The sequence below is a fragment of the Anguilla anguilla genome, chromosome 17, assembly GCF_013347855.1.
Source record: "Anguilla anguilla isolate fAngAng1 chromosome 17, fAngAng1.pri, whole genome shotgun sequence".
Taxonomy (NCBI): Eukaryota; Metazoa; Chordata; class Actinopteri; order Anguilliformes; family Anguillidae; genus Anguilla; species Anguilla anguilla.
In genome coordinates, this window is record NC_049217.1 from 1,512,193 (window position 1) to 1,526,201 (window position 14,009).

Sequence of the window (14,009 nt, forward strand, 5' to 3'; positions counted from 1 at the left end):
GGGGTTCGCTGTGGGGTGGGGGCTGTGGATGGAGAGTGAGTGCAGCTGCTCCCTCAGGTTCTGCCCTGTCCTGTCTCTGTCCCGCAGTTCCTCAGTCACTGCCGCTAAGCCCCTCCTGTGTGTTTCTCTGTCCTGCTGTAGCTGTCTAACCTCCTCTGTCAGTGCTGTGTATTCCCCCATAAACATGTTCCTGTCTCTCTGAAGCTCCTTTAAGAGAGTTGCCCGGGTGCTCTCCTGTTCTTTTGTTATTTTGATTATTTGTTCCTGTAAGTGCTGTGTACTGTCTTTAGCGCACCTTAGCTGCACCATCTCTGTGTCTATCTGAGTGACATTGTCCTTCATCAGAGTCACAGTGCTGTGGAGCTGGAGGGCCTGAGCAGGGTCTGAGCTGGGGTGTCACGCTCCTCAGGGGTCAGGCCTTCCTCTGTAGGACTGGTTAATGTGGAATCATTGCTATGTGTTGAGGAGTGGGTTTGTCTTTCTTGGTTACCTCTTTTATGGTGAGAAATCTTTTTCAAAATCTTAAAAAAATAATAATAACATCTATAAAAATGCCACTACAGTGCCATTTGTATAGATGTTAATTGTTTGTTTGACACTGTCAGGATCATCGGCTTCACAGATTTGTACTATCCAGCTATTGCAAATGCAGAGGGGGAGGGCCTGCGGCCCACCTAGTGCTTAGCAATGTATCCATGTAGCTGCAGCTCAACTGTCACTTCTGTTCTAACTGCCACTTTTCTTCTAACTGCCACTTTTTCTTGAAAGCAGAAAGTTAGCTGGTTTGCTGTTTGTTTTTATATTAATAGTCCATTAATTTAAAAAAAGATGTACTTACTGCATCATTTTTCTTTCCCATCTTTAGTTAGTTGGTTGACTGGCAATCAATTTAATGCAGTTGAAATTTAAATTAGCAGTTAACAGTTGTTTTTTCTCAGATTATTATTATTTACATATGTAAATATTTCCAAAGCATCATAAATCAATTGAAATACATATGTACAGTATACTAATAACATTCTGTACACATAAACTATAACAATATTAACCTTTTAGCGCAAAGCCCCCAGTGGTTGGCACGCCTGCGTGTCGAGATTACAGAACTCAGACATTCAGTGCTACTGCAACCAAAGTATGGTATGGAGTTAAAAACAGAAAGTGTTGTTTTTGTTTCATTAGTAGACGATACCTCCTCCTCCTCCTAAACCCCCCCAACCCCCCATATCACGACAACAATGCCGCATACGGAGTTTCGCAGCACCACTCATCTGCAACTACACCCCCCACCCATGACATAATGGACAATATTGTCTATCTGGGCATTCATAAAAATATTCTTTCACCACTCAAAAATCATATTCCGTCATAGCAACAAGATGAACCCGACAATATCCCTAAGATATGCTAATACAGCAGTGAAAACGCTGCTCACTGAATAACGAAATAAACGAGGCAAAGTTTTAAAAAATGATACCATGTCATTCTACAGTCAATATCTGGGACTAAATATTGAATAAATATGCAACCTTACCATTGGTTTTGCACGTAGAGATGCCCCTTTTGAGACTGTGTGGTCATATATTGTCTTGGACAATCCGTTGGTGAAATATACGCGCATTTCTGACGCCTGGGTACCTTCCAAAGTAACTGTGCTTAATACCACACGTGTTGTTTACGGCATGGTCGCCCTTTTTAGTACAGTCTGGTTTGACTGACAGTTCATTTATTCAGTAGGTGAGAGTATAAGCTTTCTAACGATGTATAACATGTCTAATTTTGCTTTTGGAAAAGAATTTTATAGGTCAGCGTAACCGAAAATGTTCTTATCATCGCATTTACTTACGCATTCACTCTGTGGGAGCAGTAAAAGACGTTGCACCTAACAAAACCTTGTCAATGATTTTTTGTAATTTCTTGGAAAATACTATTATTATTGAGGACTTACGGGCATAGCTAAGCCATATGTTTGCTGATAGACTTGACATCGTTTTCTGGTGTAAGACAGAAGCGCATAGAACTGTAGCATTGATTTACTGTCTCTGTCTCTATCTACTGAAAACAGATAAGATTTCATCATTGCTATGTAAGTATTACTGCTCAAAATATTTCGGTCATATGAGTTACCTTTGAAATTGAGTGTCTTTAAATAGGTTAGTATGTATTTTATATTAACCTGCTATATATATGCAATCTCTCAGTACTAAAAAAGAGCAAATTCGTTTTAGATTTTTTGACTAAACAATTGCATTTGAGGCACTTTATTTCTTCCAAAATTATGAATATAAAGTAATCTAAATTATTGTATTGTAAATGGTATAAAAGTCGTGCTTCGTTTAAGCCATTTTTCAAGTCTGTGTGGTGTTCACATCTGGTGTTAAATGGGCAAGGATTGGCCAGATTTGGCATACGCTAAGGGGTTAATGTTAAATCAACTCAGGAATTAAAAAAAAAAAAAACATAAATAAATACATTATTATTATTATTATTATTATTAGTAATAATAATAATAATAATAGGCCTCAGAAGTCTGACGTAACGCAGAGCAAAAACCAGTTCAAAGGGAAATTTCTTTGTGGAAAAAATGAATGTATTTTCACATAACCGGTCCTTGTCACAGTCTGCTTTAAGCTGGCGTTTAAAACTTGGACGATTTTATCCGGACAGATTTCTCTCTGAAATGGCACTGGATCCGCTGAATTCCAATGTCGTTTTTCAACCGAAACAATTATTTTGCTAACAAAAAGCTAACACTGCTGCGCATGTTATTTACATCACAGCTCTTGCTCTCACTAACGAGAATACCAACGATAACAACAATAGCAACAATTAAGATGTTTACAACGATATATACAACTGTAAAAAATAGAAAAATGTATAATTTATTACACTAATGGGAAACAACGGGAAGAAAATGGTTTTCACGAGTGAATCGAAACAGCTCTGTGTGTGATGTAATTGTGCAACGGGTCATCTTGGGTGGCTAACCACTTAGCCGTTAGCAATTGGCTTTTTAAAATGACAGAATTTTTTTAGATTATAAAAAATTGGTAAAAAGCATTATTTTTTCATAAAAAAACGTCCAAATGTCATAATTTATTTTAAAGGAATTCGGAAATCGCCATTCATTTGTCCCATGGGGGCATCTATTTTTTTGAACCGGAACTCTCGCAAATGCTAACGAACCGACACGACTTCTGAGGCCTATAATAAAACTCCTGTGTCTGTACGATGGTCACTTAAGCGTCCAGCGTCGTTCCAGAGATTTTGAAGTTCGTCCAACAGGCCTCACAACCGCAGACCACGTGTAACCACCCCAGCCCAGGACCACCACATCCAACTTCTTCACCTTCTTCTGAGGTCAGCCACACGAACAGCTGATGAAACAGTTGGTTTACACAACCATAGAATTTCTGCACAGACTGTCAGAAATCCCCTCAGGGAAGCTCATCTGCGTGCTCAACGTCCTCACCGGGGTCTTGATTTGTCTGCAGTTCACAGTCACAATCGACATGAGTGGGCAAGAGCTCACCTTCGATGGCCACTTCCATGTTCTCCAAGTTCTTCCATGGCCTGCATACTCACCAGACCTGTCACCCATTGATCATGTTTGGGATGCTCTGGACGGGGCATACGACAGTATGTTCCAGTTCCCACCAATATCCAACAACTTCGTACAGCTATTGAAGAGGAGTGGGACAATATTCCACAGGCTACAATCAACAATTTGATCAACTCAATGCGAAGGAGATGCGTTGCGTTGCATGAGGCAAATGGTGCTCCCACAAGATACTGATCGATATTCTGTTCATTTCATGGTATCTTCTGTGACTAACAAATGCATATCTGCAGATAAGTTCATAATGAATCTATTTCAGTTGGCTGATTTACATCTATTACCTTTGAACTCAATAAAATCTTCGAAATTGATAAGTGTTGCATTTATATTTTTGTTGTGTGTGTGTGTGTGTGTGTGTGTATACACTCACCGGCCACTTCATTAGGTACACCTTTTCAACTGCAAACTGCACCCATTAACGCAAATATCTAATCAGCCAATCACGTGGCAGCAACTCAATGCATTTAGTCATGTAGACATGGTCAAGACGATCTGCTGAAATTCAAACCAAGCATCAGAATGGGGAAGAAAGGTGATTTAAGTGACTTTGAATGGTTGTTGGTGCCAGACGGGTTGGTTTGAGTATTTCAGAAACTGCTGATCTACTGGGATTTTCACGCACAACCATCTCTAGGGTTTACAGAGAATGGCCCGAAATAGAGAAAATATCCAGTGAGCGGCAGTTCTCTGGGCGAAAATGCCTTGTTGATGGCAGAGGTCAGAGGAGAATGGCCAGACTGGTTCGAGCTGATAGAAAGCCAACAGAAACTCAAATAACCACTCGTTACAACCGAGGTATGCAGAAGAGCATTTCTGAATGCTCAACACCTCGAACCTTGAAGCAAATGGGCTACAGCAGCAGAAGACCACACCGGGTGCTACTCCTGTCACCTAATGAAGTGGCCGGTGAGTGTATATATTGCAAAAAATTGAGTACAATAAACATATGAACAGAATAAAATGTGTGTGTGTGGTATTTGTGTATGTTAGCTTGTGTAATGTCACGTGTAAATTAGGTGAAACAGTGAATACAATAATTAATAAAAAATATCTCTCTCTCTCATAAGATTCGATCGATAGTTAGCTAGCAAGAGAAATAAATAGATAGCCAGCAAGACAGTCGGATATACAACTCACTAGCTCACTAGCTGGAAGAGCTTCTCTTAGACTTATATAATAGCTTCTCTTCCTAGCTAGCCAGCTAGCTAGCGATCTCTCATGGTCATTAGCATCCAGCAGAGAACACTTGGCAACCACACAGGCAAGGTGGTCATGTTGATGCTAACTTACGCATCAAGGAACGTAACCGGAAACGGAACCCCAGAAGGGAATGGGGGGATGAAATTTGTTGTGATAGTGCCACATGCGGAAGTATCCAATTGAATAGAATTGAATGGAACCACGTGACCACATTTCCCTTCTAGTTCTTATACAGTTCAGTGGTGACCACATATTCGTTCTTCTTTTGTTAACCATGAGTTTTTGTGTCTGCCTTTTTCAATTGCAAGGATGTGGTCACTGAGTCTGTATCTGGTCAGGATTTATTTCTTTTTTCTGACAGAGAAGAGATACTATGCTGGAGTATTTTTAGGGTTTGATCTCAATTTAGTCGACTTTGTGTTTGCTTTCTTTATCCCAATGTTCCAAATACAAATTTTTTGTTTGTTGCATATTTTGGGCTACACTGATTTGCAGCTGGTAAGCAGTGCTGGTCTGAGCATGGTGCAGGTTAGTTTGGGTTACAGAATTAGTAAGCTTCAGTACCAGCTGACTGAGGGGATTCTTTTCTGGGTTCAGTTCTTGGGATTCTAGTGCTTTAGAGCGAGAGCGTGTCATTGGGAGTTGATTGAAGGTGTATCAAGAATTTTAGAGCTCTTTTTTGTATATTTATTACCAATGGGAATCGGCCTAATTCTGCCCTACATGCATTTGTAGGTGTTTTCCTCTCTCTTTAATCTCTCTAATGTAATTATTGCCAAAGCATACATATATAATATGTAAAATAATAATAATATTAAAATAATAATGATAAATGTAACAATATATAACAATAACAGCATTGACAGCAACAGAAGTAAATCAATAAATATGTACATGTGGGGTGGGTGGTCACTCACTGTCCCTCAGGTTATGACAGGCTGAAATGAACAGTGCCGCAATTGGGGCTGTTGATCCTTCCCCAGAATTGCACATTTTTCTTCTTTTCATATGAAATTAAAATTATTTATAATTTGGGATAATTTGTGGAAATATTTTTTTCTAATTTGTAAATATTTTGTGCAAGTAAGGAGGAAGTGCGTCTCTGTTTTCACCTCTCCTGTCTTACAGTGACCACATATTCACTCTACTATTGGTACCCATGAGTTTTTATATCTGCCTATTTCAATTGCAAGCGTGGGGTCACTGAGCCTGTACTTGGTCAGGATCTGTCTCTGCTTTGTATCTCTGACAGAGAAGAGATACTCTGCCTGTGTGTATTTTCTATTAAGGGCCCGATAACAATTCAATTTTAGGATTGTGTTTCTTTGTTCCAATGGTCCAGATAGGAGTTTTTGATGTGTTTTATAATTTGTTTGACTCTAATGGGCTGTTGTGAAGCAGTGCTCGTCTGAAGCTGGTTTGTATTAGTATGTGTTAATGTTAGTTCAGAGAGATTCAGAACCAGCTGACAGAGGGGATACTTTCCTGGGCTGAGCTCTTGGGTTTGGAGTGCCAAGAATTGAGTTTGTTGGACTCATTTTTAGATGTTAAATTAAATGTAATGCCCTTTTTGAATTTGAATGATAGTCATAAATCTGCCTAAGTCAGCCCTGCATGCATTCTTAGGGGCATTTATATGTACTTGCAGTATGTTTTTACAGAATTCTGCATGCAGGGTTTCAGCTGGATGCTTCTCCCAGTTAGTGTAGTCTTGTTGACTGAGCGGGCTCCATATTTTGCTTCCATATAGCATGATAAGCTGGATGACACTGTCAAAGATATTTGACCAGATTCTAATAGGACTGTTTATTTTATGGAATCTCCTTTTAATCTCGTAGAAAACCCTGCAGGCCTTTTCTTTTAATTCATTCACTATAGGCCAAAGCTCCCTGATGCACTGATTTTTAGTCCAGGGTTGTTGATTAGTGTGTGTTCCTAGAGTAAAGAGGTGTCTGCTTTTCTGAGATCTGGGCTTTTTTTGGAAGACCATAATCTTCATCTTTTTCAGATTTACTGTCAGGGCCCAGTTCTGACAGTATTGCTCCAGCAGATCCAGGTTGTACTGTAATCCTTGTTCAGTGGGTGAGAGCAGGAACAGGTCATCTGCATAGAGCAGAAATTTAACTTCTGTGTTGTTTAGGGTGAGGCCTGGACCTGAAGATTGTTCCAGTAACACCGCTAACTCATTGATATAGATATTGAACAATGTTGGACTCAAACTGCAGCCCTACCTCACCCCACACCCGTGTGAAGAAATCTGTTCTTTTTTTGCCAAGTTTTATTCCATAATGGTTTTTTTTTACATATATTGATTTAATTATCTCATTCACTTTACCCCCTACACCACTTTGTAGGGGTTTATAATGTAGACCCTCGTGCCAGATTGAATCGAATGCTATTTTGAAGTCAATGAAGCATGCAAAGACTTTTCCTTTATTTTTTGGGATACATGTTTATTGATTAGGGTGTGTAAGGTGTAAACATGGTAAGTTGTGCGGTGTTTTGGAAGAAAGCCAATCTGACTGTTGCTCAAGACATTGTGTTCAGTAAGGAAGGCTTGTACTCGGGCGTTAAGAATACTGCAGAAAACATCCCCAGATTACTGCTCACACAAATGCCTCGGTAGTTATAGGGGTCAAATTTATCTCCACTCTTGTAGATCGGGGGTATAAGCCCTTGGCTCCAGATCTCAGGGAAGCAGCCTGTTTGTAATATTAGGTTGAATAACTTAAGTAAGGCCTTCTGTAGCTCAGGGGTGCTGTATTTAAACATTTCTGTCCTGATACTGTCAGGGCCACAAGCTTTTCTAGGTTTGATCTTTTGGATTTTTTCATTTAGTTATTTTAGAGTAATTTGGTTGTCCATTGGATTCTGGTTGTCCTTGATTGTTGATCCAAGTATCTTCAAAGTAGTTTTTGTTCTGAATTGAGATCATCCTGAGAGAATTCCATATATAGGTTTTTCAAATGTTTTTTTTCCAAATTTCACAATTTTGAATGGCTAATTCTTCAGGTGATTTGTTACTTAAGTTATTCCATTTTTCCCAGAACTGATTTTGGTTAATGGAATCTTTAAATCTTTCATCATTTTAAGAGTTTCATGAATTGTGTCAAATGTTTTTGTTTCTTTTGTTTTAACTTTAGTTTATATAATGAAAGGATTTCACAATATTTGAGGTGCAAGTCAGGGTTTTGTGGCTGATGATATTTCAAATTTGATAATTGTCTTTTTAATTGTTTTTTTTCTTATAGAGTTACATTCATCATCCGACCATTTTTCTTCAAGTTTTTGTTTCTGATTAATTCTCTTGTTAGTTTTTTGAGTTTTAAGTGCTGATTGATGGAAGATTTCAATTATCATTTTACCTGCTAGATTTATGCCACTTTGGTCAGGTTTAAATTATATTAAAATGAAACTGTTAAAAGGTTAGTTATTTCAGTGGAACTGACTGCTGTGGTAAATTCTTCCATGCTGTTTTCAGCCTATCTGTATGTTTGATTGAGATTATACAGCTTAGAGGGCTGTGTTTCAGTGTTCCTGGGTTGTCCAGTTTTCAGGTACGCATTGATTTGACAGTGGTCTGAAAATGGGGTTTGTGGTGAATGCACTAATGAAAGAAGGGTCCATGTCAGTGATGGCATAGTCGACTACACTAGTCCCAAGAGCTGAGCAGTAAGTGAACCTTCCTAAAGAGTTCCCTCTGGTCCTACCATTATGAATGTGCAGGCCTAAGGCTCAACAGAGATGCACTAACTCCCTACCATTTTTATTTACAGCATGCTCAGGGTTATTTCTCTGTGTTAGAGTTGGTATTATATTTAGAGGGGTATGTCCAAATATGTGTCTATTTCCATTATCATGGTAATGCAATCAGGCTCTATTCCTGTCCTTGCATTTAAATCTCCACACAGTTGCACATGTCCCTGGGCCTGGAAATGGCGGATTTCTGTGTGGCAGGTGCGGAAAAAATCTTCATCATAATAAGGTGATTCAGTAGGGGGAGTGTAGGCCGCACACAGGTTAACATCAGGATCACACATGACTATTCCCTTTTTAATCTTTAGTGATATGTGTGTTGGTCCTTGTTTTACTGGGGTGATGTGGGTGCCAGGTCTTCCTTCAGCCATATTATGATTCCCCCTTATTTCTTTGTTACCTGAGGGACAGTGAGTCAGCGCGTCTACAGTATACGGCACCATGTTTCTAACAAAACAATTATATTGTGACTATTTACATTATTAATAAAGTCAGGGTTTGCACTCTGGAATCCAAAGGTTGAGGAGCGCATACACTGAACATTCCACAAACTAATAGAGAGTGATTTCACACACACACATATATATATATGTATATATATATATATATATATATATGTGTGTGTGTGTGTGTTTTTTTTTTTTTTTACAGTTCAAAGTGAAACAAAATGTGTATCCAACAGCAGAATTTTTAAACTTTGTTTCTAAAATATTTAACATTTGTAAATTTGTGTTACCCACTTTGGTGAAGTTTTAACTCATCAGTTTGCTGCAGAGGAGGCTGAGGAGGTTCTTAATCTCTCACAGTTCAGTGGTGGTGGGGGCGAGGGTGGGGGTGGGGGTGGGGGCAAAGGCTGCACTCTTTCACACACTATTTTTCTCTTTCACACTCTCTCGCACTCTCTCTTTCACACAGTGTCTCCCTTTCACACTCTCTCACTCTCTTTCACACAGTGTCTCCCTTTCACACTCTCTCACTCTCTCTTTCACACTCTCTCTGTCTGTCTCTTTTCTCTTCCTCTCTCCACACAAAAACTCCATTCAAACATTCAGCATCATCCAGGCCCCAGTCCAGCTGTGTACAGTCAACACAACTGTTATGGCCACCCCCCCCCCTCCCCCCCGTCCCCTTATACGCTGCCTCCCTCGTCCCCCATTCTGTGGTGAGTGAGTCAGTGTCTCCACAGCCCTGGAGTTCACACTGACCTCCCCCACAGACACGCCCACACACGCTGCCCATCTGGAAAATGCATCTGTCCTTTCCCCTTTCCCTTCCCTGCTTTTCTGTCCTCCTCTCTCATCCTTTTATTTATCAAACCATTTTCCCCAAGCCTCTGTCGTTTCTGCTCTCCATTCCCTTCAGGTGTCTGTTCTGATCGCCTCTGTCTCTCTCTCTTTTCCTCGCTTGCCCAGAACGTAACTCGCTGTTTCCTGTTAGTTTGGCTGCAGCCAGCTGGACTGTATAAACGTGCTCACTGGTGTGCCTCTGTACGGACAGTATGTGCCACGTGTTCATTTGTACGTATAGTATGTGCCATGTGTTTATTTGAGCATATAGTACATGCCATTTGTTTACATGCCACATGTTTATTTACCTCATTCCTTTTCACACAATTTCTTGCATCCACAGAATATACCAATTTTATGAAACTCTCAAAGGACAACTAATCACAAAAATAGCAGAATTGAAGAACCAATGTGAATCAAATGGCAGTTTGTGAAGTAGGCTGTGACAATATTAGCAGAACCCAGTGGTTTCGTTGATTAATTTGTCGCCACATGCTATAGACTGGCCTGAGAATATTATTATTGCAGTTCACTGGTTCGTTTCAATAATCTTATTTTGAGTCAGACTATTTCTAAAGTTATCTATCCCCTGAAATTCAAACAGGCCTCTCGTGTGACATTTAGTGGAAGCTCTTTTAGACTATGTGCGACTGAAGAGAACTACTGCAGAACCATGACCTCCACTTAACGGGACGCTCCCCATAGAGAATATATTATATATTCTCCAAAGGTACCAGCAGAACAATCAGTGTGGCAGATTTAACAATCATAGAACCTGCATAGATCTGACAGTCACAGAGTACATTGCTAACATAGAATGTACAGGATATATAGTCAGAAAGGTGCCCCTGAGCCTGACCAGCATGAGGCTATGGTGTGAGATCTACCCTGCAGATAACGGCCTCGTAAATTAACCAGTGGTCTGTTCCTTCATGTGAAGAATCGTGATCTTGTGTAAGCTGGTCTCCATTTGGAGGTGGAGATTCAAGCTAGAAAAACCACTGACCGTAAAACATAATGCTGGATCAGATCGCGGGGATCCAGTGACACAAATTGTAGCTTGCCTTTCTAAGTACTGTAGAGTTTGGTGATGGTTCAGTTCACTCTGATGTAACAGTCAGTGAAAACAGGCTGCAGGCTGTTTGCCTGGTCCTGTTTTTGGTCAACGATCCAGATTCTTGATTACTCAACCAAGTGCTCTCGAAGCACTTGCTGTCTAGCAATTTAAGCAATTTGATCACTGTCACCCCCAATATTCTTTAAAAGCTAACAATAAAATACCACAGTGCTTGATTCATGCCACGGTTGTGACCAAGGCTTGTGATCCTAAGGAAATTTTAGGATGATAATATGAAAGCTGACTAAGGTAGTGCCTCCTTCTCTTCTGCTGTTGTGATGTCACTACGATGTCATCAGTAATGGACAGAAAGAATAAGTAAGGTCAAGATTCCTGTTTCTCTATCTCTCCTCACATGCATCTCTCTCTCTCTCTTTCTCTCATGCACACATATACCCACTTTCTCTCTCTCATGCACATTCAGTGAGTGAAGAAGAATCAGGGTCTACAGGGTAGAACACAAAGAGTAATAGGAGGGATATTATCAGCACAGGGCACTGTTAGAAGTGGAGTCCCACAAGGATTGCTGCTGGGACCACTACTCTTCCTCATTTATATCAATGACCTTGACAGGGACACAGAAAGTACATTAGTCAAATTTGCAGATGACACAAAACTGGGAGGCCCTGCTAATCTACTAAAGTAATCCAAGAAGATTTTAATAAAATCCAGAAGTGGGCGGAAACCTGGCAAGTTAAATATAATATAGCCAAATGTAAAGTTCTGCATGTGGGAAATTAAAGCATTAGGCAGGATTACTTTATGGGATGGACAAAATTGGAATGTGGTCAATTTGAAAAAGACTTGGGAATAATGGTTTTTCAAAGCCTTTCAGGTTCTAGGCACTGTGCTGTAGCAGTAAAAAGCAAAGCCAACAGGATACTGGGATATACAGCCAAAAGTATTGAGTATAAATCCAAGGAAGTTATCTTATGCAATATATTTGTTAGACCACATTTGGAGTACTGTGTGCAGTTCTGGGGACCGCACTACAAGAAAGATATAGAGGCTCTGGAAAAGGTTCAAAGAAGAGCAACCAAATTGATTCCTGGTATGAAAGATTAAAGCTATGAGGAAAGACTTAAGATGTTTAACCTCTTCAAGTTTAGTAAAAGGAGACTCGGGGGTGATTTGATTGAGGCCTTTAAATTCACAAAGGGGATCAACAAAGTGAAATACAAAATTCTACTGGTTGAGATCTGTTAGGATTAGGGGACATAAATGGAAATTAGAAAAAGGTCAATTCCATACAGACATTAGGAATATTTTTTTCACCCAGAGAATAGTCAGTGTGTGGAATGGCCTACCAGGTCATGTAGTAGAGGCTTGACAAGGTGTTAGATAGTATCTAGTCTGTAGGTAATCAGAGCACTAGTTCGGTCAGGAAAATGGCAAGTATTGTTGGGTTTAATGGCCTGTTCTCGTCATTATGTTTGCTAAGTTATGTTATGTTATGTTTTATTATGTTATGTATGGAATTCACCACTGGCACCGTGTGGATTCCATGCCTCATGTCCGATTCTTCTTCACTCACTGAATTGTCCACCTAGTTCTCTTCATTATCTTCTCTTCAGTCGACTTTATGGACTGCATCTTCTCACTTTGCCACTCTCTTCCTCTTAGGGCTGGAGGTGGCACAGCCCGTCCTGCTATTGGGTGGCAGAGGATCAGGTGACCTTTGAGGAAGCCAGGAAGATGTGCATTAGCCAGCAGGCAGGCCTAGTCCCCATAACAAACAGGTGAGATCACAGCCCTTGAAATGCTCAGATTCCCTTTATTTATTCATTTATTTATGTATTTATCTATGAGATAAAATCTCCCATTGAGATTGACATAAAAACACATATGCAAGAAGAAAAATGACAATGTTCCAGTACAATGAACATTTGTTGAATAGCCACATGCACCAACCCCTCCACACACAGATAAGAAGAGGTTGAAGTTCAGTCTTTGTTTATTGATAATTGCATTGCCATTGACAGTGCATCCTCTTTCATTTATTCTGTTGTCACTGCCATTCAGAATTATGGTGTGTTTTTCACAGTTCTGACATAGTTTCATTTAACAGCTTATTCAAATATGACCTTACCTGGACACTTAAATCCAAAAGGAGGCTGTGGCTTCTCATTTAAGTCTACTAGCCTCTGAAGCAGAGCAGTGTTTCATTATCGCTTCATTAAATTGCTTCATTTTCAGTTTTCTGTATTTTTTCTGTATATGCATTCTCTCTATTTAAATTTAAAATGTCCGTAAAGGGCCTGGTAACCCTGCAAGAAAAGTGGTCCACAGACAGTTTCTGATATTATGCTGTATCTTGTGATGTTCTGTGTAAGGACCCACACGCAGACCAGGGAAATCCAAAAAACGTTGTCTTTAATCAGTGCGAAGTTCGAAGCCAGGTGATCAGAGAGAGGGCGGTGCCGAATCGAGTTTCCAAAAGAATAGTAAAAAGACAGGCAAAAAGTCAAAAACCAGGAGATCAGAAATAGCGAAGGTACAAAGGGGCAGGCAAAAGAGAAGTCAAAGAAAAGCGAAGGTCGAACCAGAAGCAAACAAAACCAAAAGGGGCAGGCAAACTCGAAGTCGGGCAAAGGGGTGTCGCAGGAATCTCAATAAACAAAGGCTTACAAATAATCGGCACAATGAATATGATCAACGTTCTGACCATGAGCTGGTGGAAAAGACTGACATTTATACACTGGGGAAGGTAACAATCAAGGAGGGGTTAAGTGAGTGAGGGAGGAGTAACAAACAACATCCAGGTGAAGAACATTAGGAAAACTAGTTCAATGACAGGGGACTGACAAAACGCGGACTGGAATCACATAGACAACAATGATAATACACGGCCTGGGTGAAGCAGGTAAAACAAGTGCAGAGAGAGAGAGGTGCAGTTAGAGCAAGAGACAGGTGCAGGCAATTGCAGAACTCAGCGTTAGAGCAGGCTAGAAAGAAAAGGGGCGGAGCTACAGCGCAGCATGGAAAAGGGGAGACTGGTTAATGTATTAGTATAGTGATCTAAACTATCAAAAAC

The 14,009-nt window shown here is 40.1% G+C and overlaps 1 protein-coding gene across 1 annotated transcript in view; it reads left to right on the forward strand.

Moving 5' to 3' along the window:
- LOC118216882 (C-type mannose receptor 2-like) overlaps window positions 1–14,009 on the forward strand; it is an 85,834-nt gene that overhangs the window by 48,969 nt on the left and 22,856 nt on the right. Inside the window, exon 10 of the mRNA XM_035398470.1 lies at window positions 12,599–12,714. Coding sequence (XP_035254361.1) covers window positions 12,599–12,714 — 116 coding nt within the window. The remainder of the gene's footprint in view (window positions 1–12,598; window positions 12,715–14,009) is intronic.